Source organism: Otolemur garnettii, unplaced genomic scaffold, assembly GCF_000181295.1.
Source record: "Otolemur garnettii isolate 467f Iridium unplaced genomic scaffold, OtoGar3 scaffold00108, whole genome shotgun sequence".
NCBI lineage: Eukaryota > Metazoa > Chordata > Mammalia > Primates > Galagidae > Otolemur > Otolemur garnettii.
In genome coordinates this window covers 3,840,935-3,866,727 of record NW_003852503.1, presented here as the reverse complement: position 1 = coordinate 3,866,727, position 25,793 = coordinate 3,840,935, and the positions used below count along the sequence as shown (strand labels likewise).

Here is a 25,793-nt window from a genome sequence, read left to right as displayed (position 1 = left end):
TTCTACTTACCAGCTCTGTGACGTGCATACATTATTAACTTGTCTAGATATCACTTTCCTGACTAAGTAGAGAGGCAATGAGATTCATATGCATAATCTCCTAGTGTCCAGCTCGTGGGGATACCTTGCCCCAGCTGGCGAGAGCCCATTGTACACATCTGGGCTCTGTGCTTGGTGACATCGGGTTGGCAGCTTGAAATCAGCCACGTTGGGAGTGTTTACACCACAGAAATTAGCAAACACTACAAACTAGGGCCCTTTTTAAAATTTTGCTCAAGAGCCAGTTTTTAGGCATTTCCTCGCTCACTCTGGGGAGGCACTGAGTCACTATTTATCTCTGCACCCTGTTGTTTCCTGTCATCCTGTGCGTCCTCTGAGTTGTTTTCTGCTCTGCTCTAATCCAGCCTGCCCTACACCTGGAGTTTCTAATTTAGTCAGTGTGGGGTAAGACCCAAGAATTTGCATTTCTCATGCTAATACTGCTGGTCTGGCAACCAAACTTTGAGACCCTGGCCTAGTCTGTTTAATAAACGGAAGTCCACTGTGTAGAGCACAGAGGAGATCCCACCTCTGCCTTAGGCAATGGCATTAAAAACTAATGAATACCAACATAGTACTTTATTCATACACCATCTCATTTAATCTCCTTAAGAATCTTATAAGGTTCTGGGCACTGGGCTTGTGTCCAGCACTCTGGGACGCCAAAGCAGGAGAATCCTTTGAACTCAGAAGTTCAAGATCAGGCTCGGTGTCCATAGCTCTGTGAGTCGGATGCTGGCCACATACACCAAGGCTGGCTGGCGGGTTCAGGCCTGCTAAACAATGACAACTGCAATCAAAAATATCTGGGCATTCTGGCAGGCACTATTGGAGGTTGCTATGAACTGTGATGGCACAGCACTCTGCCAAGGGCAACCAAGAAAAAAAAAACAAAAAAGAAGTTCAAGATCAGCCTTAGCAAGAGTGAGACCACATCTCTACCAGAAACAGAAAAAAAGAATTAGCTAGTGTTGTAGCAGGCACCTGTAGTCCTAGCAACTGGGGAGGCTGAGGCAGGAGGATTGCTTGAATCCAGGAGTCCAAGATTGATGTGAGCTAGGCTGATGCCATGGCACTCTGGCCTGGGGCAAGAGTGAGACTCTGTCTCAAAAAAAAAATAAAAAAATAAAAAAAGAACCCTGTAAGGTAATAATTACTATTTTAATCCCCAATTTATGGATTAGGGAAACTGAGGCTCAGAGGGATTCATCGGCTTACCTGAGATCACATACCTCATAGCAGAGAACCCAGGTTAAACCAAGTCCTCTAATTCTGGGGCCATGGATTGGTTGTGCAATGTTCAAGGATGAGGAGAGGCTGAAATCCAGCCTGAACTTCGCATTCCCAGTGGTGAGCAGTCAGGGCCATGGCAGCCCAGAGGGGGGCTTATAAAAAAATCTGCATTAAGATGCTGTATATAAGCTAGCAGCGGTGCTGCCCAAATCCACTCTTCCCTTCCCTTCACTGCAACCCCTGGGACCTCTAAACTGGCAGAAAGGCAGAGCAGGTGGGAGAGACAGAAAGTCCAGAGAGAGCCACAGAGAGACATTATCCAAGGCAAAATTGAGACAGCACATGTGGGCATGTGGAAGCGGCTTTCTAAACAGCTGTTCCTAGAGGAGGTTTTGGGGGCAGGTGTCAGCAGGGTGGAGCAAGGGGATTTGGCTGAAGGCAGAGCCGCAGATTGTCCGTGATGAAAGAGTTATCTCCTGCCTGCCCCTGGCACGTGTGTGGCATTGAGGGTGCCCAGTGGGTGGGGCAATTAGCCTGTATCCCAGGGCACCGGGCTCTGTCTCTCCCCTTCCCTCCCACTGCCTTTCTGCAATTAGATTGCGCTGGGTAATAGCTGCCAAGCCGCTTTGTTGGATCTGATGAGTTTATTAATTTCTTTGGGACTAATGGGAGGGTGGGTGGGAGATTCATTTCCTGACTGGAGCTTGGGGGCTAATTAGTCTCTCTGCTGTGTCCCCAGAGGTGGAAAAGGGGAGGGGCATTGCTCAGGCTGCTGGATCTGGCTCTGGGTAAAGCATTTCTGTCTCTGGCTTTAGCAAGAATCTATCTTGTACACTGGGGAAGACCAGGGAGGCTGGAGCTAGGGCTTCTTAGAGCAGGTGGTTAGTGAGGTGGGCAAATGTCTGGAGGATGCGGGGCACTGAGATCTCACTGCTTGTTAGTGTGAAGCAGAGGTTTACGGTGGCAGAAGTTCAGTCCCATCCCAAATGCCCCAATCCTGACATTCAACCCAATTGCTCTTCATGTTCCTTCTGTCCAAATAGAGCCTTTCCCTGCCTAGGAGTCTGTCAGGAGTCAATTCTACCCATTCTGAGAACAGGGAAACCAAGCCTCTGAGAGGACAGTAATTTCATCTGACTTTGCAGTGTCCAGTGAAACCAAGGAGAAGAAAGCTGTGTGTCTGGAGTTCTTACCAGAAGGCTGAGGCCCCTGGGAGCTGTTTCCTGGGTGGCCTGACCTGCTTAAATGAAGGGTGTACTAGCAGCCTCCCAGCAGGGAAAGGAAGGCTCCCAGATTAGGAGGCAGACCTGGGCTTCAAGCCTGCACTGTACTCCCGCAGGGGGTGAGAGGGTGGACCTTAGAGAAGGTATTAGGCCTCTCTGAACCTCAGTTTCTTCCCAAATAAGATAGAAACACCCTAACTACACTAAAGTGTTGATGTGAGAATGAAAGAGAGGATGGAGCCTAACCATCTATCACAGCAGGTGTGCAGTCACTGTTACCCTTTTCCCTTTCATTTGGAAATCCAGCGGTTCATCCCTCATCCCCCTGCAGACCCAGGAGGAAGGTCAGGCAATAATGCAGCCTGGCTGGTTCCTTTGGGAGTTCCAGAGGCCAGAGGAGGGCTCCCAGCCTTGTGCGTGTTACTGCGGACAGCAGCAACCTCCCCCTAGGAGCCAATGGCTTTCCCTGCTTCTGCATCCCAGTCCCCAAGGTGCTGGAGTATAAGCATAAACAATGCCTATTCCTTCTGTTATGAGACTCAGGAGCCAGTGGGGGAGACAGACAGAGAAACAGAAATGTGCACTTGGACACTGGAGGAATCAGACAGGGGGGCCGTGGAAGACTCATCAGCAATTAAGAACTCAGGCATCTCAGCTGATGGGCTGTGTGACCACAGGCAAGTTGGATTGGCCTCCATTTCTTTATCTATAAAACGAGGCCTGCTATAAGGACATGCCGGAGACCCTGCCTAGAAACTAAAGAGGAACAGGAGCATGCATGGAACCACTGCGCCCTTGCAGAGGCAGAGAGAACTGCCTACTCTTTTCCAGGGGGCATCTCCAAGCTTGGAAAGAATTCTTTGATCGTTTCCCCTTTGCCCCATCAGAGGCCCGTCTGTAGCCTTTTTGGTCTCCTGAGGCTACAGCCTAGAACTGGGAGGTCCTGGTTGGCTCTGCCTTTTATTCTCTCCACCCTCTCCAGACCAGCAAGGCAGGGGCTGGTTGCTGCTCCCTGGGATCCTTAGCCCTCTGGCCACATTGGGTAGGAGCAGGGGCAGGGGACGAGGGTATGACATGTTTTGGTTGTTGCTAGAGATTCCATAACAGAACCCAGAGCCCAGCTGTGGAGTTAGACCCACTTGGCACCCATGGGACTTAAGAGGGTTTTCCAGAGAAGCTGCTGCTGCTGCCTGGAGATGCCTGGCAGAGGGGGATGTGTGCATTTCATGGGGTTTTTAGCCAGCTGTCAGCCATCTCTCCTGGCTGCCCACCTAAAAACACTCAGCAACAGCAATGATGTGCCAGGGGCTCCAGCTAGTAGAAATATATTGGGATTTTATGTATATACATGTGTATATGTTTGAGTGTATGTGTATATGGTTTTGAAAAAAATGTATATAGTTTTTAAAAAAATTATTTATAAGAAGTGTTGCACTAGGAAAAGCAAACAATCTAAAAACCCACTGCTGTGAAGTTTAGGTAACTTTCTAGAATGCAAAACTGGTGAAGTTGTAGAGTTTTGTTTTGGGGGGCAGGGTTAGGTCTTTAAGGCAATGGGATAATCAACAGTTAGGCAATGCACTCTTAAAATCTGGTAAAAGAGTGCATCACATATGTGTATTAAGCGCTCTCATCACAGTAAGATAAAGGAAACAAACAGCAACAGGAAGCAAAAGAAAAAGGCAATGTGGGGGGAACAGAACATTTACTGAGCACCAGGTTAATCTCACCCAATGAAGTTTCTATTATTATCCCATTTTACAGATGTGGAAACACGATCAGAGAGGTTCAGTAACTTTTCTAAGGTTTCAGAGTCTAGCTCTCTGCTCCCGGGTCTGGAGGCATTATGTGACATCAGACTGGAAAATGCATGATCTCCGAGGTCATGAGAGGCTCTGAGAAGGAGGGGGGCAAACCTCACCATCCCCACTTAGAGACGGAGAAACTGAGGTTCTGCAAGATTTAAATAACTTGCCCAAGTTTTCACAGCCAGCAAGCCAGTCAACCTGGACTAGGACCTGGGCCATCTCTCTTCTGGTTCATTCATTTGTTCATTCATGTAACCATTGGGTGAACACTTAGGAATGGGCCTGGTTCTCTCCCGTGTACCATCCCGATTCCTACCTGGATAATCAGCGATTGAAAGCTGAAGCCAAAGAATTCTGTGGCTCATCCCTGCCTCAAAATAACGTGATCCTACATTTCATTCCCTCTGCGAGAGCTGAGTTTCCTGAACCTCATTCCATTTCTGATTTATTTTTTCACTTTTTTCTTCCACCTCTCCCAAGTCTTCACCTCTTTCTTCTTTCAGTCCCACAATCTTGTATAACAACCCGCAGCCCTGTACAGCCCTTGTCCCTATTCTACACTACTCCTTCCTTCTATGGCTTATGTGCGGGCCATCAAGAGGCAGGGCCTGGTCTCTGGCTCCTTCCACCTCTGGAGGCCCACAGCACCCAGGACCTACCACCTGGTCTTCCCAGTCTCCTCCTTCCTCCAGTTCTTCTCAGCCCTCTTCTGTTGGTGTCCACAGATCGGCCAGTGGCACGTGGCAGAGGGCCTCAGCATGGACAGCCGCCTGTACGCCTCCAACATCTCCGACAGCCTCTTCAACACCACTCTGGTCGTCACTACCATCCTGGTAAGAGGGGTCCCCTGGGCTCCCAGCTGCAGCTCCCTGGGGTGCCTCCCCAGCTCTGAGTGCTCACAGGCTTCCCCGTGATAGAAGATGGGAGCTCTAATCACAGCACTGAGGCCAATTTATGGTGCTGTAATTACACTCGAGATGCTGTTTCTCATGGAAATGATATTTGATGAGTTCTGAAGCAGCTGGGGAAGAGGGATGGGGTAGGGAGACACCACGGTTTGTGGATGCCTCTTTCAGGGGCACCTTGACAGCTGTTCACAGATAAGGTTAGGGGAACTGGGTCCAGCCGCCTGGGGGGATCCTCTGCCCTTTCCAGCAGCCTACCTTGTTTGGTGCCTGCTGTGATGAACAACATGGGGCCCTTTCCCACCACACTCCCTAAGTGAACACCTGAACATCTGTGGGTTTACATGGCCTGTTTCTTTACTTCCAGATGGAGAAAAGAGAGGTCAACAATTAATCTATAGGGCAAAGAACCATGTGCCCCTTTAATTTGATCCAGTTCTATTTATTAATTACCAAGTTCATCCTCTACCCCCACCCCCCACCATGTGTGAGGTACTGTTCTCTGTCCTGTACACCAAAGATGAGTAGGACTCGGTCTCTATCCTTGAAGAGAATATAATTTAGTACATGGGATAAGTCAAGTGCAGACACAGCAAGGTAGTTGTCTTCCCCCCAAGACCTCATGCTTTAAAAGATTTGTCAATTAAACCAGCCGCATGTATTAAGCAGTAATCAGTCTCTTTCTCCCCCTCCTCCTCTTAACTAATGAAAAGTGTACTTCCCTGCCTGGCACAGCATCTTGTCGGCAGGAGGTGGCCAGTGTTGCCACACTGATATCATTTCAGCCCACAGCAAAGCTGGTGCTCACGTTGGTCTGCCCAGCCTTGCCATTGCCAACGGCACTGACTGCAAATGTGGCCATTTCTTTTAGGCTGTTGGAGATAAGTGACGAAAAGAGCTCGGGGACCTCCATCACTCCCTGAATGAACTCCTGGGGCCCAGGAACCCTGGGCTGGAATTACTGATTTACTGTAAGCAGAGGGAGATAAAAGCCAGGGAGGACGTGCACACCTAGAGCTGTGGCGGTGGAAGGAGAGAGTTCCTTTCCCGGGGGAGGTTAGCAAAGCCTTCAGAGAAGGGACCTTTAAGCTGGGCTCTGAAAGACAGGGAGCAAGTGGGAAGGAGGAAGCGAGGAAAAGAGGACCTTGGAAGGTGTTCAGAAAACGCTGAAAAGGACATGGACATGGGCATTGGTAGGGAAGGGTGAAGCATATGCCAGAGAAGCAGGTTGGGTCCACAGGGCTTAGGAACCCGAATGGCAGGCTACTGGGTTTCCCTTTCACTTGGTAGGAGACAGGGTCTCTGGAGATTTTCATTCATTCTTTCAGTAAACATGTATCAGGGGCCACTGGATGGGTGGCACTATTGGTGCTCAGGATCCATCAGTGAACCAAAAGGACAAAAATCCCTGCCCATAAGGAGCTTCCTTCCACTGGGAATATATGACGGACATTAACAAGATGTATAGTCAAATAATAAATCGGAGGGCAGTGAGGCTAAGGGAGAGATCTGAAGAGAAAGAGCTGGAGACGGGGTCAGGTGGTGCTGATGCCCAGGCCATCAGGGCGGCCTCACCAGGAAGGTGAGGCTTGAGCACACCCCCATGGAGGTGAGGAATGCCCCACAGAGGAAAAGGACAGAGAGAGCAGTTCCAGCTCCTGGGGTTTCACTTAGTCTGAGCTTAGAGTTGCCCTGTTATTTCCTTCCTTATAATCCTTCAGTGGGTGCCCAGGCCCTATTGCTCCTGAGCTTGGGTTATAACCCCTTTATAATCAGCCCCAGCCTGCCTCACCTTCTTTCTCTCCTTGCAGCTTGGAGTGCAGAGGTGCTGGACCTCCCACCCTTTCCTCACTGTATCCTGTCATGATACACTGTATCCCGTACCCTGCCTTTGCACTTGCTGTGCCTTGGGTACCAGTCCCTCCAAGTTGTGTTTCCAACTGGAAATACCTATGCATCCTTCAAAGCTCTGCTCAGATGTCACCTGCTCTAACTCCCGCCTTCTCCCTATCTCTAGCTTTTGACACACCACTCTTTGTGGCATTTCTCTTGTTCAAAATTATTGTTTAGAGCACTGCCTCTCCCTTCTAGGGCGAGAGCTCCTCAAAGAAGGGGTGTTGACACAAAGTAGGGGTTCAATAATTAGAATCTGGGGAGAGGAATTCCTTCCTACAAGGTAGGAGGTGTCCCTTAAAAGCCAATAAGAGTTTGGGAGGAAGATGAAGAAGTGGCTGGGTTATACCTCCTGCCTCTCTGAGCCTGGAATGAGACTGACCTTGGAGCTTTGGGACAGACACACAACTACGTTGAGCCCACAGAGTTGTGTTTCAAGGCTGGGAAAGTCACTCTGATCAGTGTGTATGCACATGTATGTGTGCTTGTGTCCACATACACACATGTGCTCATGAGGGGCAGGACACTTGTGTGAGGTGACATTTGTAAGTAGAACTCCAAGAAAGGTTAGTGTGAGTTCTTTTCTTGTGTGTATGCACGCAGATGCCTGAGACGGTTAATCCAAGCCACTAACCCTTACTAGGAATGTCAGTCTTAATTCAGTCCCCAGGTAACTATTGGTGGGTCTTCCCTGGCTAATGGTAATCTTGAATGACTTATTCCTTGAAACTCAGCACATATCCATGTTGTCTCATGTTCCTGCCAGGGTACACTTGGGACGTCTGGGATGATCCATTAGTTAATACCAGCAAACACACAGAATTAGCTGCAGTGCCCATTTCTTGAGCTTCTGCTGTGTCGGACCTCATGTTAAAACATTTTTCTGCAATATGACCTCAGGTTCTTGCAGCACCCCTGCCTGGACGGGCCTCCTCCTCCAGGCCTGCATTCAGCCCCCACGTTCCCCAAATGCCAATGAGCCCCAGCCTTCCTTTCCCTTTGGCTTTCCAGCACATCTCCTTCCTCCAGGATCGGCCGTGTGCATATTTACTTTGACTGTGGCAGTGAAGTTTAAATTAACTTGAGACTGGAGAGTATTTGGGGAGGAGGATTTTGTGACACTCCTTGGGACAATTAAAGATAACCTGGGACGTTACCAATCCCATATGGAAACTCCCAGCCAAGCCTTGTCCATGAAGCCATTTCTGTGCTTTGTACTCATAGAACTTGGAAGTGCTTAATGCTAAAAAGTACCAAGGAAGGTGACGAGTCAGTCCCAGCCCCACTGACACCCTCTTCAGAGCAGGAAGGCATCCAAGGACAATTACAGGGGCCCTAGCATGAGAGCAAGGGATTCTGAGCCATGGGTTGGCACAGGAGGAGGCAATGTGACTCCAGGGGCAAAGATGAGTTAGAGGGGGCTGGAGGGTGGTGGGAGAGGAGTTTGGGCAGGGAGAAGGCCTTGTGCTGAGGATGGCATGTGTGGAAGGCAGGCAGAATGGCCCATCTCACTGACACGATGGTGGTGTCCATCAGGAGGAGTCAGAACCAGCCACCTCCATGTGTAGTTCCCCTGTCTTTGGCTTCCTGCTCCCCACTTCATCACATCCCTTGTCCCTGGTGACCACCCGCCGATGTGGCCCTCTGTCTTCCCCCAGCCAGCCTGGAAAACCCTTGCAGCTTGAGTTTAGCATGTTTCTTTCTTAGCTTCTAGAATCCTGGCGCTCAGCCCTCTCCCCTCATACCTGTCCCCAAGCCTGAGTGTCACCCCACTCCCAGCTGCCCACCTATTTGTGGCCAGCCTCTTCTCTTCAGCTGGGCCATCTCTTCTCTCTCCCTGTTGTATCCCCTGATCAGTCCTGCTGAACCTCCCCACACTCCAGCCTCCAAGCCTACCTGCCTGCTCTGTCAGCACTGCCCTGGGGGCTGGCAATGTCCCTCCTCCCTGGCTGTGCCCTCACACGCATGCCCTCCACTGCCCCATCTCTGCCTCTGCACCCTGGACCCCTCCTCCACCAGCTGCCATGCTCTTCCTTCCATCTCTGTGCTCTCCTCCAGGGATTTTCCCTTCTTGCCTACAAATATATTCCAGTCTGTCCCCTCCTAAAACACCATCACCTCTACCCTGCTGCCTATCAAGCTACCCTCCCATATAGGGAGTGATGGACTCACAGAACCAGGTGGCCTCTGGGGGATCCTCCAGGCCCAAGGAGAGGTCTGACTGCTGGTGGCCAGGCAGAAAGGCCGCTGCCCTATGCTGCCCCACCCTGCCTCCCTCACCTGCTAACTCCTTGAAATGCCTGTCCACTTGCTCCTGCGGCTCCCTCTCACTCCTGATCCCAGCAGGGACCTGCCACCTGCACTGTGCCTGTCTCTGTCTCAGAAAGGTGGTCAGGGACATGTGACCAGGTGCCCATTCCCCAGCCTGCCTGGTCTGTGTGGAGATGCTGGGAGCGCCTTCATTCTCCCCACCACCACCACTCCTTGGCTCTGTGTGGCCTGATTTATGGCCTTTCTGGCTGCTGCTTTGTCTTCTGGCTTCTCCTCTGTTCCACACTCGGGTTCTCCCCAGGGGCCCCCTTGAGTTGCTCTTCTGCCCTTTCTCCACTCTTCCCCCTCGGCAGTGTCACATACGCCGCAGATTCAGCCTTCACCTCTACGCAGAGTTTTCCAGTCCCTGTCCCCCATCTGACCCTGCTCCACATTTTAAACATCCTGTCAGTCCTTTCTCCCTGGATCACCCTCTAGCCCCTCAAATCCAACATGTGCCAAATCACCTTCCCTTCCAGACATCCAGGCCAGTGGTGACAATCCTCAGTCAGCCATGTGGGCCCCAAAAGACTGGGGACCCATTCCTCTACCCCCCACCCATCCAGCCATCCAGCTGTCCCTTTCTGTGCCTCTGGCATCCTTCCTGCTCTCTCCAGGCCAACCTGAGGCACACTGAGGCTCAGGGTTCCTTATCTCACCTCTCCCCAGATGCACCCTCTCCTTCAGTTTGGTGTTCTTTCCTCACAGCCTTATGTCTATGAGACCTGAGGTGTTCCCCCAGCGTAACCCCTGCAGAGTACTCTCTCCTCTTCCTGGCGCCCAAGGCCTGTGCATCTGGGCAGACTTCCCCTCCCCACCTCACAGCCCACACACCAGCTACGCAGTGCATCCATTGTCCCCGAGTAGGCCATGTTTGTTCTCATTGGGGTCCTGGCCTTGGTGGTGATTTCTGCTGCCTATAATGCCTTCCCATCACAACACCTTCCTCCCTCAATGGTCTGCCCTTTCCCAGAGCCCAGCTAAGGTCCCGCCTCCCTGTGGAGCCTTCTCTGGCCCCTCTTCCTGTCGCCCTCGGGGCCGGGTCGTGCTCTGTCTTGGACTACAGGTGTTCGTGTCCATGTCCTCACCTAACCTGCTTACGATTCACAGCCACAAGTCTGTGTGGAATAAGTGGACGGGAGGAAAAAAGAGAAGGAGGATGGAGGGTGGGGCCGACAATGACCTTGAACAAAGTGGAGAATCTTGAGCCCGAGCCTCCCTGCAGCGGGAGCCACTGCGTGTTCCTAATAGGGGAAGCACCTTGAAGGAGCAGGCTGGGGAGGGAAGCTAGTCGGCACCCCCAAGGGACCCCATTACCCAAGCCACTTCCTTTCTGCACCCTGTTTCCCCCCACTTTGCACCCTGGCCCTTCCTGTCATGTGTGGCTGAGAAGCCAGGGCTAAGATGAGAATGACAGCTGCCCAGTTTTGCTGCAGGAAAACCCGTATTTAATGCTGAAGGGGAACCACCAGGAGATGGAAGGCAACGACCGCTACGAGGGCTTCTGTGTGGACATGCTCAAGGAGCTGGCAGAGATCCTGAGATTCAACTACAAGATCCGCCTGGTCGGGGACGGCGTGTATGGCGTTCCTGAGGCCAACGGCACCTGGACGGGAATGGTCGGGGAGCTGATTGCTAGGGTAAGGCCAGACTGGAGGGCGGGGCTGGGAGGGATTGGAAGGGAATAAAGCTGTGCTGTCTAGTTATAAACCCTCCATTTATTCAGCTAATCACTCATGCATTTTTCATTTATTTGTCCATTGGTTCCATAAACCCCAATAGTGGGCTGGCACCAAGCCAGGTGGTGGGGGTGTACATTGGTGAGTGATGTCCCTGTGATCCTGACCCGGCGAGAGTCTTTGACCTCTCCCAAGGTCAAAGTAATGGAGGCTTTGACCAATTCACATGGATTGGGGGGGTGCTTTCCATTTTGGGATAATCTAGATCAGGCATCCTCAAACTACGGCCCGTGGGCCACATGTGCCCACCTAGGACATTTATCCGGCCTGCTGGGTGTTTTAGCCACCGCTGCCTGTCCTGCTTAGCAGCCCACTCATCCCAGGGCCACAGTCGGGCCCTCCAACGGTCTGGGGGACAGTGAACTGGCCTCCTGTTTAAAAAGTTTGAGGACCCCTGATCTAGATGCTTTTTGTTTTGTTTATTTTACCTCTCCTAGCTCCCTCTGGGAGAATTTAGGCCCTGCAAGATAGAACACACCCATTTCCGCTGACTTTGATCTTTCAGAAGTGCTGTCTGGGGAGACAGAACTAAATAACGGGGCCAAGGGATTGACAGACACAGTATTTGGTCACAGTTGTGGTTATTTTGTTACTTCTTGTGTCATCTTCTGCTTTCGTTAAATGTCCTTTTATGGATCAAGGGCCAAGGTGTGCTTGGACCAGCTGTAGGTTTACAGGGCAAATGCGGAGGCTTGATTAAAATGCAGGTGAGCGTCACTGAATGTCAGTCATCTGTTGGGTTAGAGCAGAAGTATCGGAAGTTCTTCCAGGGGGAAATCTCTTGTTTTCTTTGTACACACCATTAACAACCGTAAAAATTAATTAAACCATTGCTAATTCACTATCCATATTTCCACATCTGAGTTTTTATGTTCAGGATAGGTAATGAGGGCCGAGACTGCAGAGAGCACAGACTTGGGTTCTTATTGTGACCTCGAACCAACCCTGTTGTCTCTCTGGATTCTCAGTGGTGCAAAGAGTCCCTACAGCCCCCAAGAGTGTGCTGATGTGCAAGGTGGTACCTGCCTTATCTCTAGTCCTCTGTGTACCTTTTAGCTCGATGTTATCCCCACATTATACATGAGGAAACCCAAGTGCCAATGACTCATCCAAAGCTACAGGGTTTGCATGAGACAGAGCTGGGATTTGAACCCAGATCCCTTTATTTGTAGAACTAATATGATTTTAATTCTTTCTATGTACCAAACTTGGAACATAAGATAAATTTTTAAAATCCTAGTCTTTGAGGATTGACGGTATTAAATAAGCAATCCTTAGCAATGCACTATGAAAAGTTCTACATGGATGAGCCCTACGGAAAAAGTATTTAAGTGCTGAGGAGGGAGGATGCCTAGGAATTTGCCTGGAAGTATAGATCACATCTGCAATGACCCCCAAACAGCAAACCTTGATCAGGGAACTATGAACCACCCAGAGTGACTGGGGTCCAGAGGAAGCTGGTTCAGAAGTGAGGCCTTGCTTGCAGAGAGAGGCTTGCAGACAGAAGGCTGACATGTCAGCAGAAGGCTGCAAAAGGCCTAGGGAGCCCCAGAGGACTGACGTGGGGTGGGGATGGCAGGGTGAAGGCTTCATCAGAGAGCCCTCTGTGGTCTTTGCGTCTCTGTTTTTGAGATTTAGCCCGTCCTGATAATGGTACAGGCAGAAAAGGATTTGTTGCCTTTCTCTACTGAATCTTCCAGACCTCCTTCTGGAACATTCTTCATACGGTTAAGGTGCAGCTCAGTAGGCCATAGAAAGCTTCCTTTCCTTCTTACCGATGTCCTCAATCACCTTGAACCCATTTCTTCAGCCCCTTGTGGTGCTTGATGACTGGTAGGGTGACGTCAGGGACGGCAGTGTCACTGCACAGCCATCTCGTTGTTAGTCCCCTAATGAGCTGTGACAAGGACTGGCAGGAGAGGGAGGGGAGTCTGGGACTAAAGCACATGCAGTCACATATTGAGTGACTTGGGCAATCAGACAGGGATCTTAACATTCACCCCAGGTCTCCTTTCAAGCAAAAACACCGCTGCTTTCTCAAGACTGGGCTACCAGTTGTTCACTAGTTAAGTAGGCCATTCATTAAATAAATATTTATTGAACACCTTCCATTGTTCTAGACGTTGGGAATGTAATGGGGGACAAAGTAAGCATGAACACTGCCCTCATGGATCTTCCAGACTAGAGAGCAAAACAAAGATCTGTGAGTGGTCGTGTTAATATATAATTCTACACTGTGGCAGGTGTGGGGCAGAGGGGCAGGGAGCAAGGAATTGTAAGAGGATGTTTAGAGGGGGTTAGGATCCAGTCTGGAGACACAAGGGGAGGGGAAAGAAGGCTTCTCTGGGGAAAAGATACTTGAGCTGACTTCTTAAAAATGGGTGGGAGTCACCTGGGTAAGAAGAAAGAAAGGGCTTTGCAACAGGCTGTTGGGATGCCCTCGGCAGGACTGGGTGATGCTGGGACCCCATCTTCCCCAGGTTTAAAACTTTGAGATGTCTGCTGAGATGTTCCCCCTAGCCCTAAGGTCTGAAATCATCCCCTGTGACCACTTTCCCTGGGTGTACAGGAAAGTTTCACAGGCTATAACAGCAGAGGGTCCCCTGTGAGGTTCTTGGGGCTATTGCATGTCCCAGCTGGAAGAGATCTTAGAGGTCATTGCGTCTAAATCTGTCTCTTATACAGACGAGGGCACGGAGGCTCAGGGAGGTTACGTGACCTGACAGATCACACAGCCAGGAAGTTCAGAGCCAGCATTCATCCCTGGTCTGTGTGACTTCAGTGCTCATGGTCTGAGAGGGCACAAATCTTGATGTTGGACAGACCTAAGCGAAAATTTCAGTTCATCCACTTACTGGCTGTGTGTTCTTGGGCAAGTTATTTTATCCTTTTCATTCCTTCCCCCAAGGCGCCTGTGTTCATCTGCAAACATGTTTTTGTAAAGACTTAAAATAACACATACATACACGCAGAGTACTTGGCATCCAGGAAGTATAAGAGCTGTCTTAGGCCAGGCTCCCTGGAGAACAGAGCCCAAGGCAAAAGCTTACCTGCTAAGTCAAAGAATGTAGTTTCCAAGGCCAAAGCCACAGGAGTGAGGGGAGAGGGGAAAGTGGCAGGCAAGGGAGGAGGACATGTACAAAGCAGTGTGTTAGTGTGCCGGCTGTAGCTTCATGTGGAGCACAGCTGATTGTCTGTCTGCAGAGGCCTATGAGACCATTGCCCACTGCAGGAGGGAACATGTATCTGTGTATCTCTTTGGCTGAAGTTCACACCACAGGACATCACATCTACTCTTGCAGTGTCAGGCTTATCACTGAGTGGGTGTGAGCCCTGCCTCCCGCCCTGGGCAGTGTGCCTGCAGCCACAGGAGCAGGGTAGGCCTGTTTACCACGGGGTCCTGAGTATTCTTCCATATCAGCAACCTGCAGAAGCCTTAGGGCTGGAGTCACATGGTGCTAAGTGTGAGATGAGGCAGCGGGAAGGTTTAGCCAGAGCCAACAGCAGTGGGCCAGGCAGCCCAGCCAGTGGTGGAATGCCAGTGACATGATGTGTAGACAAGGTTGACCTTCAGGTGGTCAGAACCTGCTGAACCTCCCCCACCCCCACTCCTAGTTAAGATTGGAACTTCCCTTACTGGATCACAAGAACTTTGGTGCCAGGCCCTCTTCCTGGAGGGTTGTTGGTGACATTGAGAGCAAATCCTCATGGCTGAGCTCACCCAGAGATGAGCATAAACTGATTTGGCCCAGGAGTGATTATTACTGGGCTCCTTTAGGGACCTCAGGCTGCCTCTCCATGCCCCCTTCTTGTTCAAGGGGCATGTGTTTCCCAGCACAACGAATACAATTAGGTTAACTGTCCATCAACAGCTGAGAATGGAAACTACTTTCTGCAACCCACTGGGGCAAGCCTGAGATTTCTTCTTGAGGGGGTCCAGGGATGCTGAGCCACTACTGGTGTGCCAGAGCTGGAGAGTTATCCTGCAGGCGAGGGTGGTTCTCCCAGGGCTCTTGCTCGTGCAGAGCACAGAGTACATGCAGAGAGGAAGGGGGTGTGTACCAGGGGGAGGGGTCAGGGGTCTGTGTGTACTGAGCCACCCACCAGCTTCCCCTGAATAAAAACTGCAGCAGGAGTGCTGAACACTTGCTGTAAAGAGATTCCCCAACAAGGGGCTTGGGACTTACTAAAGAATGTCTTTCTATGGTGAGTTTGAGAGAGGGAATAGCTGCCTGTGTGTCTGCATCTGAGTTAAAGTGTAGAGGCCTGGGGTTCTCACCAGTGGAAGTTCCAGAACCTCAGTCCTTCTACATCTGTTGACACCTATTTACCCAAGATGGTGGCTGCTATAGTTTGACTGTGTCCCCCTAAAGTTCACATGCCAAAAACTTAATCCCCGATGCAACAGTTTGGGAGTTGTGGTCCAATGAGAGGTGACGGAGTCATGCAGGCTCTGCCCCGCGACTAGGTTAATGTGGTTATCTTGCAACCGGGTTAGTTACTGCAAGAGTGGGTAGTTATAACGTGAGTCGGGTCTCTGGTGCCTCTGCTCTCTGATACTCTCACTTCTCTCTCTCACCTTCCACCACGGGTGACCCTCACCAGCTCCAGCACCATGCTTTGGACTTCCCAGCCTTCAGAACTGTGAACTAAATAAAATTCTATTGTTGCAAATCACCCAATCTGTGACACCCTGTTATAGAAGGAGAAACAGGCTGAGACGGTGGGTGTGGATGCCGGCGTACTAGTTGTGGGGGAGTATCCAGGCATGCTTTCTGCACAGGCACAAAAGTGGTCAGAGCATGTCTGGGACATCTGGATGGTTGGTGGCGCCAAGGAAAGCAGGTCTAGGAGGAGAGAGGGAGATGAATTTAACTTTAGAAATGGTAACTTTAAAGTGCTTTTTGGACATCTAGGTACTGCAGAGAGTGGGCTTCAGCAAGTGAACGGGTGGGAGCTCCCAAAGATTGAGTAGGAAAGGAATCACCTATGGAGAAAAGCACACATCTAAGAGGGAGGAAGAGGAGAGAGAAGGGGTAAAGAGGTTTTCCACCTCTTGAATGGTTGTCCAGAGAAGCATTCCTTGGACTGAGCAATACAGAAGTCATTGGCAAGAGCAGGTTCAGCAGGTGACCGGGGTGAGATCCAATTGCAGTGGCAGAATCAGCAATGGCACACACGTCATCGCTGGTGTGGGGAAGCAAGATAAAGGGTTGCAGCTAGGGGGAGCTGTAGAGCTGGCAGACTGGCTGTAATTCCAACTGAAATAGCTCAGAATTGAGAATACATTTCTTTATGGGTTGGGGAAATATGGGGACATTCATGTGGCTAGAGCAGTGTCAGAGCTGGGAGTGTCAACAAGAGGAAGGCAGGATGGAGGGTGGAGGAGATGCAGCTTAGTGAAAGGGTTTTGGAAACACTAGCACTTTTGCCCATAGCAGATAACTGGGAACCCCTGCAGTCAGGCAAGTATCTGCCTGGGGACTGTCTTAGTAACTCTTAACACTTGTACAGTGATTTAATGTCTGCAAAGTGCTGTCACAGCCTTAGCTCTTTATCCGTCACAACAGCTCTATGAAAGAGATGTCATGCTCCCATTTTATAGCTAAGAAACCTGAGGCTTCAAAGTACAAAATGATTCACGCAGTGTCCCACAGCCAGTGACAAAAGTCCAGTTAAACTTAGACACCTGAGTCCAAGTCTCTGAAAGCCAGCAGCTTCTCCCTGCTGGAATTACAGCCTCATGTCCCTCTGGCCACATTGCCCTAAATTGGCATTAATTTCTGAGATGTCCTTCTGGGCAGATAATTGGAGGATGCATAGAACTTGGCGCCCAAGTTCAGCTCTGACCCACAAAGACATATTTCATCTATCAAGCCAGAGAGTCAGAAAGATGACCTGGAGGACCCTTTCTGCTCTCACTATGGGTGTGGGAGGCATTCTTGGTTAAGTGCTGAGCGCTGGTACCCTGGAAGGAGAAACTGCATTTCACATCATCAGGTCCCTGCTTGGGAGAGAGTAAAGCACTTGGGGAAGGGGTAGAGCCCCTCTCTAGATTCTCAGGGCAGAACCCTGTTGGCATTCAACCCCATGTTGGCAGAATGGCACTTTAAGTTCAAAGAGAAAGGGCTTTGGAAGGCTTAGATTCAAGGCTCATAAGCCTTGGACATCAAATAGCTCTTACCAATGACATTTTGATGAATTAAGTGTAAATGAAGCTGAAATGCTTCATTCCATTTCCCCTCCAGGGCTCCTGGGAGGAAGGATTGTGGAGGGAGGGAGTTTGCCTGAGATCAGGTAGAGTGGGCTGTCCATGGCCTCAATCTACTGGGAAGCTTGTCCAGAGACATTTTGCTGAACTAAAAAAAAAAAAAAAAAATACAACTAGTCCCTTGGGATCACTTTTCACCTTCAGCCAGAGACTATTTTAACTGCAAATAGGTCACAGAATTTCATTCAGCATTCTTTAAAATAAAGATACTGATCCAAGGGCTAACACTGAGTGCTCAAATCTTTCTCCATGTGACTGCCAAGCTCAAAGAAGGCTTTACTTTACCTTCTCCATTAAGGCTCAGTTCTGCATTTATTCAAATCAGGAAGACATGGGCTTCAATTATATTTCAATGATTCATTTATTCATCAAAGTGCCTAGTTTCTGACAAGCACCACTTGGATCTGAGGAATTGCCCACGAGAGGTTCAAGATCAACTCAGAGAGACAGACAGGTAAACCAGGAATTACTGTACGGTGTGACTCAGGCTATATTAATGAGGGTTATAATGATGGTGATACTAACAATGGCTGGCATGTATTAAGTGTTTCCCCTGGGCTGGGCATTTGACTGTATTAACTCGATCCTCACAATAACCACAGATTAAGTCACACCGCAGGTAAGGAACCTGTACAAGGTCACATGAGTAGTGAGTGGCAGGAGTAGCTTTGGTGGAAACAGAACAAGATATGGGACAGGAGCGGGAAAGGGCTCGCCAAGGAAACAGTGGCTGAGCAGAGCATTGAGGATCAAGAAGGATGTCTTGGTACAAAATGATATTCTAGGAGTGGCAGATGCTGAGTGCTGTGGAGGCCACTTGGGAGGGGGCAGAGAACAGGGCTGCAGGCAGGGGCTGGTTGTGATAGGATTGATATGTTTGGATATTTAAATCATGTCCGGAGGGCTAGAGGGAGATATCCAAGAGCAGGTGGTTTGTCTGTTTTATTCAAAGAGGGGAGTGACATGATTGGCTTTGGTTCCAGAAGGTTACTCTAGCGGGTGAGAGGGGGCTGGACTGGCGGTGGGCAGACCAGCTGCAGCTTTACTCATTAGGCAGCTGTCTGTGATCAAGAGGATGGGAGGGGGCCTGGATTAGGCAGCAGCAGTGAGGATGCCCAGGAGAGGATGACAGCAGTGTCCAGATTTTAGCAGCTAAGCCCAGGACCAAGTGTGTGGGGCAGCGTCCTTTTTCACATAGGCTTTTAAGCATGGGTTAAGGTCATCTTGCTACTCAGGGGAAGAGGGATGGGCTCTTTGACCCTGGGAAATGTCCTTTCTGGAATGGCTTCTTGAGATATGCATGCCAAGTAGCGATTCCTGCATGCAACTCACTGAGACCTCAGGCTTGGGGAAAGGAGGAAATCCATCTTATCTGGCTCACTATTCACAGACAGTTGTACTTGAGAATAAAAGGGCCAGAGCCTTGGCCTTCACCTTGGCCACAACCACCTTCCTCTCCCTTTCTCATCAGTCCCCCCCTTTACAACACTGCCTCATTTTGAGTTCCCTAAATGTTCTTCTGTGTCACTGGAGTCCTTTCACTCACCTGACTACAGCCACTGTTGCTTTCTTCTTCTGAGATGACCATGTCTCTTACCCCACTGCACCAGACCCTCCTGTCTCTCCTCCCTCTGGAATCCGTCCCTCCCTCCCGTGCAGGAACGAGGTGGAAGGTCCCCAGGAGGTTGCAGCTGGGCCTCCAGCCCTGCAGCCTTCCCTCTCTTGCTGGAGTCCAATGACACCCCACGTGCTTCACTTGAGAGCTTCCCCGCAGCTTCAGACTGTCCATCCAGGGATACCTGTGGCTTTGTAGAAGATCAGAAGGAGGCCTTGTTTGCTCCACACACTTGGCCACATCTCTTCCTAATTCAAAGCTGAGCCACCAGGAGGGAAAAGAGAAGGGGAAGGAGGCTGATAGCTCCTGACAAGGCCTAGTGCCATGTGGGACCCTCACGTGGCCCATGAGGCAGGTTCATGACCCCATTCAACAGATGAGGATGTGGAGGCTCAGATAGTTCATAATGAACCCAAGCTTAGTCACACAGCAAGTGGCTGGAGCCCAGACTCAGACCCTATTTAGACCCCAACTTCATGCTATCCTCACTGCACCAAGGGGACATGTGAGAATGGGTGGCTGAGCCAGACAGTGATTGAGGTTGCATCTTCCTGTTTCCTGCGTGTATTTGCTGGAATAATGGAGAGGAAAGAATGGGCTGGTCCAGCAGAATGGTAATACAGGAGGTGGCTCTGAGTGGCCAGTTTGAAAGGGACACTGGCAGATCTTTACGTCTTCCACCCCCTTCTCTGGAGGGTGAGTGCTGTTATGACCTTAGCCTTTGTAGAGGCTAAGAAGACAGAGCCCTAAGAGGCTAGCATCTGGAAATATGAGGATTTTAAACTAGATCCTGTTCCTTTAGGAAATTTCCCACTGAAAGGGCAGACAGATGCAAGCAGAAATCGTTTTAACCCAGTCAGCTGAGCTAAGCCCTCTGTCGCCAAAGTCCATCTTACCGAGTAGGTACTAGGCGGGATAAGTGACTTGGGATTGGGGACCACTGCGATGGATTCTTAGTGGAAGTAGGACTGGCAGCTCCCAGAGGGACAACACGGTATCTTATTCATCTTGACATCCGTTTGCACCTAATACAGTGCCTGAAACACAGGAAAATGTTACTATATCTGAGCACCTCTAATCCAAGAATCTGATATCCAAAGTGTTCCAACATCTGAAATACTTCAAATGCCAACGTGATGCCACACGTGGAAAATTCCACACCCCTCCTTGTGACAGTCTGCAGTAAAAACACAGCCAAAACTTAATTTCATGCACAAAAAATTAAAAAATGTTGTATGAAATTACCTTCTCTTTATGTATAAAAATATTCCAAAATGCAAAAAAAAAAATCTAAAACTAGAAACCCTTCTGGACTCAAGTATTTCCAATAAGGGGTACTCATATTCCTTTAAATCATATAGGATGGGGTACATGTACTAAGTACTCCTTGTATAAACCCAGGGAGAGCTTCCTCAGCAGGTTATATCAACTGACTGTCAGACTAAGCCTTAGAAAATCAGGCTTTCAGTTTATTAATCAACAGACAGTGATTTAACACCTGCTATGTGTCAGTTACTGAGCTAGGGGTGTGGGCTGAAGGACACATCCAGTTGGGTTCTGTCTTTGAACACTTAGAGACCAAGCAGTATGAAGGTAGAAATCCACGCATGTAAAAGAAACATTCACAGGTGTGAGGACATCGATAGGGGATCCAGAGCAGAGCAGGAGGAAGGAATGGTGTGGAACAGACCCGTGAAAGTACACGGCTTCGATCTCTGTTTCCCAGAAAGCAGCCTGGAGTAGTTCCTTCCCCAGGATCGCAGGGCAGGAGCCCCCAAAGAAGCCAGCCACAGCTTGGGCAAAAGAGCTCAGTATTTTGCCTGTCTGCCTTTTGATCCCTGTGCTGGTTGTTTTTCACTGAAGGAGTGGCTGGGGTGGGGGGGATCTTCAAGGGTTCGAAGTTCAGTTAGGTTCAGAGCTCTCTCAGCAGCTTCAGATCGGCAGCTCCTTCAAACCCCATGGGCACCTGCAGGCAGCCTTGGAAATTTGTCAGAAGGCTCCCGTCTTGGGAATGATTTCCACCTTCCCCACTGAGTGCCAGCTGCTAAGGGGAGCGGAGGGTCTGCAAAGGAAATGAAAATGTATGAATTAAAGGCATCTGAAAGCCTTCTAAGAGATCAGCTTGCTGTTAAGCAGAAGAGACAGACAGCAGGGAACTGATTTGGGTCAGGGGCAGGAGAGGAAGCTGCAGACAGTGGTATCTTACTGTCTTCTAAGAAACTCTAGTCCCCATTGCCCATCTGCGTAGGGGAGGTGCGGACATTACCTGAAGGCTCCACCAAGTAGCAGGCTTTTGTCTGAGATCAGGGACTCGTTCCAGAGCTCCATTTCAGCACGTGGGGTCTTAGCCAGTGCCTTGTTCCCTGAGGACATTCTCACTTGCTACCCAGTTTTAGGAATTCAACTTCTGGTTGTTCCCCAAGCCTGAGTCTCTGAGGCTGCTAAACTTGGTTCTTGTACCTCAATCCTCCCCATGGGTAAGAATCCCATTCCTGCACCTGGGGCTATTCCCCTTTTTTATTCTACTCCCATACTGCCCATCCTCTGCCAATCTTTCCTGCCCATAGTTGCATTGATTTCACACTGGCTGTGGCCTCAGGTTGAATAAGACACAGTTCTTACTTTCACAGAGCTCACAGTTCATGTATGTAGAACCTCTGAGTACAGCTGTTCAGGATGCATACTGTGCAAGGGGTGAAAGGTGCCTGAATCCCTGTCCTCACTACTCACTGAGCTGGCCAATGGGGTTGTATCCACCAATAGCCTTTCTTTTTTGCTACAAAGTTGCCTCTAGCTTGCCAAGCCATGTGCCCGCTAAGTCTGCTGGGAAGCTCAATTGTTGTAACTCATACAGCAGCCCCAACTAAGGTGGGAATGAGGCCAGTACATAAAAACAATTTGAGACCCTAGCATGTGGTATGTGTAAGACGGAATTATGTGCAAAATTCTACAGGAGCATGGAGAAGAAAGGATGTACTTTAGCTGGAGGGAGCCAGGCAAGTCTTCAGAGCAGAGCTAATGATAATTGTTGCTACTGTTTATCGAATACCTACTACCTGCCAGGCATTTATCATGCCTCGTTTGCTCTTTACACAACAGTCTTATGAGAGGAATATTACTATTCACATTTTTTTCTTTTTTTTGCAACAGAGTCTTACTTTCTCGCCTTGGTAAAGTACCGTGGTGTCACGGTTCACAGCAACCTCAAACTCTTAGGCTCAAGCAATCTTCTTGCCTCGGCCCCCCAAATAGATGAGACTATAGGCACTTGCCACAACACCTGGCTATTTTTAGAGACAAGGTCTTGCTCTTGCTTAGGCTGTCTGGAACTCCTGAACTCAAGTGATCAACCCACCTTGTCTTCCCAGAGTGCTAGGATTACAGGCGTGAGCCACCGTGCCTGGCTGATTACTATTCTCATTTTATAATGAAGACACTGAGGTTGACTTCAGCTTAACAGAGAGGCTAACTCAGGGTCACTTAGCTAACAAGTGATTGATCTGGAATTCAAAGCTGAGCCTGTCTGGCATCAAAGTCCCCTGTCATTCTGACACACTGGGATGGTTCTCAGGGAAGTAACAGTCAAGTTGGACCTTAATAGATAAGTAGGAATTTGACAAACAACAAAGGGAGAAAGAGTTGCAGACAGAGGGAATTTATGGGGTCTGACATGTTTAAGAAACATAAGTAGTGTGATGTGGCCACGTCCAAGGTTGAAGAGAGGTCAGTAACTTGAGGTCATGCTGGAAAGGGAAGTCTAGGTGAGGTTGTGATGGTCATCACAAGGAGCCAGAACCACCTAAAAATGTCTCCCCATGGACGTTTTTAAGCAGGGAAATTATACAATTAGATCTTTAGTGTAGAAATAAACTCTAGAGCAGTGGTTCTCAAAGTGTGGTCCTTGAAGCAGCATCATCTGGGATTTATCAGAAATACAAATTCTGAGGCCCCATCTGGACCTACTGAATCAGAAACTCTGGCGTGGGGTCCAGCAGTTTGCAATTTAACAGACCTTTGGGCAATGTTGGTGCAGGTTCAAGTTTGAGAACCACTGAGGCCTGATGCAGCTGGAGTTTGAGAACTGCTGGTGCCCAATGCAGTTTAGAGGATGGATGGAGTGGGGAAGAACTGGAAGCAGATAGACCAGTGCAGAGGCTGCTGAATAATTCAAAGAGGAACTTGAGTGATGACAGTGGTGATGGATTAAACAGGCATTTCAGAGGCAAATGGATGGGGCTTGGTTACTGAATGGGGAGACAGCAGGGAAGACTCCAGGCTGATCCCTGCCCTCTGTTTGGGATGACAGATGAGGAAGCCATTAGTGGCACATGGGAAGATGGCAAAGATAAGACGTAGATGACATGAGTACAGGATTTCAGTAGGAAAGATGGGTGAGGAAGGCCAGTGAGAGGGCAGAGCCAGGCCTGAGCTCCATCTGGAAGCTGTTGGCAAGTGGTAAAATGGGAGGAATGTGGTCACTCCTGTTCTCACACCCTCTTCCCTCCCTCCTGGTCACCCCAGCACAAATCCCTGCTCTGTCACTTATGAGCTATGCAGACTTGGACAGGTCACCCAGCCATTCTGAGACTTCCAGTGTCTTTTTTTTTTTTTAATTAGATCATAACTGTGTATATTACTGCAGTTATGGGGTACAATGTGCTGACTCTATATACAATCTAGAATGTTCACATCTAGCTGGTCAACCAGTGTCTTTATCCTCAAAATGGAAATGACGGTACCCACCCCGAGGTTATCCTAAGAAATAAATGAAATATCATCCCGCTCATGCACACGGCCCTTTGTGGACACCCAGTGAGTGTTAGAGCTGCTCTTCTCCTTCCCTCCTCATCTGAGGCTCTCTCTGCACCACCTCCGCTGGCCTGGTGCTCAGCATCTCAGCCTCCTGCCGTCCATCCTCGCACACATGCACAGGCCTGCTCCCCCGTGCCATGATCATCCAGGCACCCGGTCTTCCCTCCCCCAGACTGGCCTGGCCATGTCACATCTGGAGACCAGCAGCATAATTCCTCAGCCTAGAACTGGTGCTCACATGTCCAGTCTGGAACTTCCCGTGGGAAGGCCCAGCAGCCTTCCAGGTGGTATGTAATGAGTGGTGGCCTGCCACGCTGTCCACAGCCCCTCTCTTCTTGCCCTCTGCAGGCACAAGGGACACAAGGAGCAGAAATTCTCTCCAGGGGTGGGAGTGTCTGAGCTACCTCTTCTTAGGTAGCCAGGTGGTAGCTGTGGTGGCAAGTCCATGCATCCTCTTGGGCTTAGAGAAAAATAGTTTGAGTTGAAAGTCAGAATCTATCCCTGAATCTTCCTGGGCCACCATTGTCTTTCCTATTACAGAAGCATAACCATTTCCCCTATGCCCTGCCTTTCATCAGCCACCATTTCACCAGTGTCCTTTTGATCTAGAGGAACTGGCCAAGGATCCAAAATCCTGCCTCCCATCACTCCCCCTCACTACTGTGCTCCCTCCCTGCTGGCCTTCTCTGGGCTCCTTGGGTAAGGCACGTGCAGTTCCAGCACATGGCCTTTAAATTCACTCTTCCTTCTACCCAAAGCCTGTCTCCCCAAGTCTCCAATCTACTGTTCCCATCTCATTATCTGCATCAAAGCCAAGTCCCACCTCCTCTGAGAAGTGTTCTTTGTCTGCCTCTAAAGGATCCCCATGTCTGCCAGTTGCTTTCTACCACATTACCCTGTTGTAGCAACCTCAAAGAATTTATTACCATCTAAAATCAGGTGCTTACTACGGGACTGTTTGTTTATTGTCTGTCTCACTTCACTAAGGTGTCAGTTCCCTGAGATCAGGAACACGTGTTTTGTTCATCCCTCTGCTGGTCGCATCTGCGGCAGGCCCCAGCATGCAACAGCTCTCAGTAATTAAGGCATAGATGGGCGGACGGATGCTGTGAAGGCATGTGTGAGAGAACTAACCACTACAGCCCTTGGCCCCAAGGAACTTAGAGTCTGGAAGGAACAGCCCAATGCTGAGAACAGGTTGTAGGTTTGGGGAAGATCTCCTTGTCTAGCAATAGGGGAAGCACAACAGCAGCCCAGATGTGCTGGTGCATTCAGCAGGTGGGGCTACAGGAGGTAGTGGTTTCCTTGGAGGTTGCCCTTGCATGGTAGCCATGGGCCTGCACCCTCTTCCTATAATCCCTACCCTCCCTCCTGGCTCTACCCTCCCCCGCCAGCCAGGCTTCCAGCTCACCCCACCCCACTTCCCATAGCAACATTATTTTGTTTCCATGGGCTGGGAAGGTCCAGGTTTAGTTAACTGGCTCTACGATTGACCTCCAGTCTCCTATTTTATTCCCCAAGTTACACCAACTCTCTTTTCTCTCTAAGCTTTAGTTGGCCTAACTGGGCATCTATTCAACCCCAACAAACACATGTTTATAGCCTAACTACCTTGAGAATAAATCTCCCCCATAAAGCTTGCTGGCTTGGTCTTGAGTTTATATGTTGGTGAGGAGAGGTGACAGCAGGCTGAACACCATAGCACCCACACTGCCCATCTGGACTTCTCCGTCATCGCACCCAAGACTCCCAGGCACTGTGCTCAACCTTGTGGCTTCCAACGTCACCTTTTGCTTGTCCCTTGGCTGGAAATTGCTCCAAAGATAGTAAAGGGTGTGTTTCGATGTGCCAGATAGTACCAATAACTGCATTACAAATGTTATCTCATTTAATCTTTTTTTTTTTTTTTTTTTTTTTTTGAGACAGAGCCTCAAGCTGTCCCCCT

At 49.6% G+C, this 25,793-nt stretch overlaps 1 protein-coding gene across 1 annotated transcript in view; it reads left to right on the top strand.

Moving 5' to 3' along the window:
- Positions 1-25,793, top strand: part of GRIK4 (glutamate ionotropic receptor kainate type subunit 4) — a 316,114-nt gene that overhangs the window by 227,344 nt on the left and 62,977 nt on the right. Inside the window, exons 11-12 of the mRNA XM_003796804.2 lie at positions 5,029-5,136; positions 10,848-11,051. Coding sequence (XP_003796852.1) covers positions 5,029-5,136; positions 10,848-11,051 — 312 coding nt within the window. The remainder of the gene's footprint in view (positions 1-5,028; positions 5,137-10,847; positions 11,052-25,793) is intronic.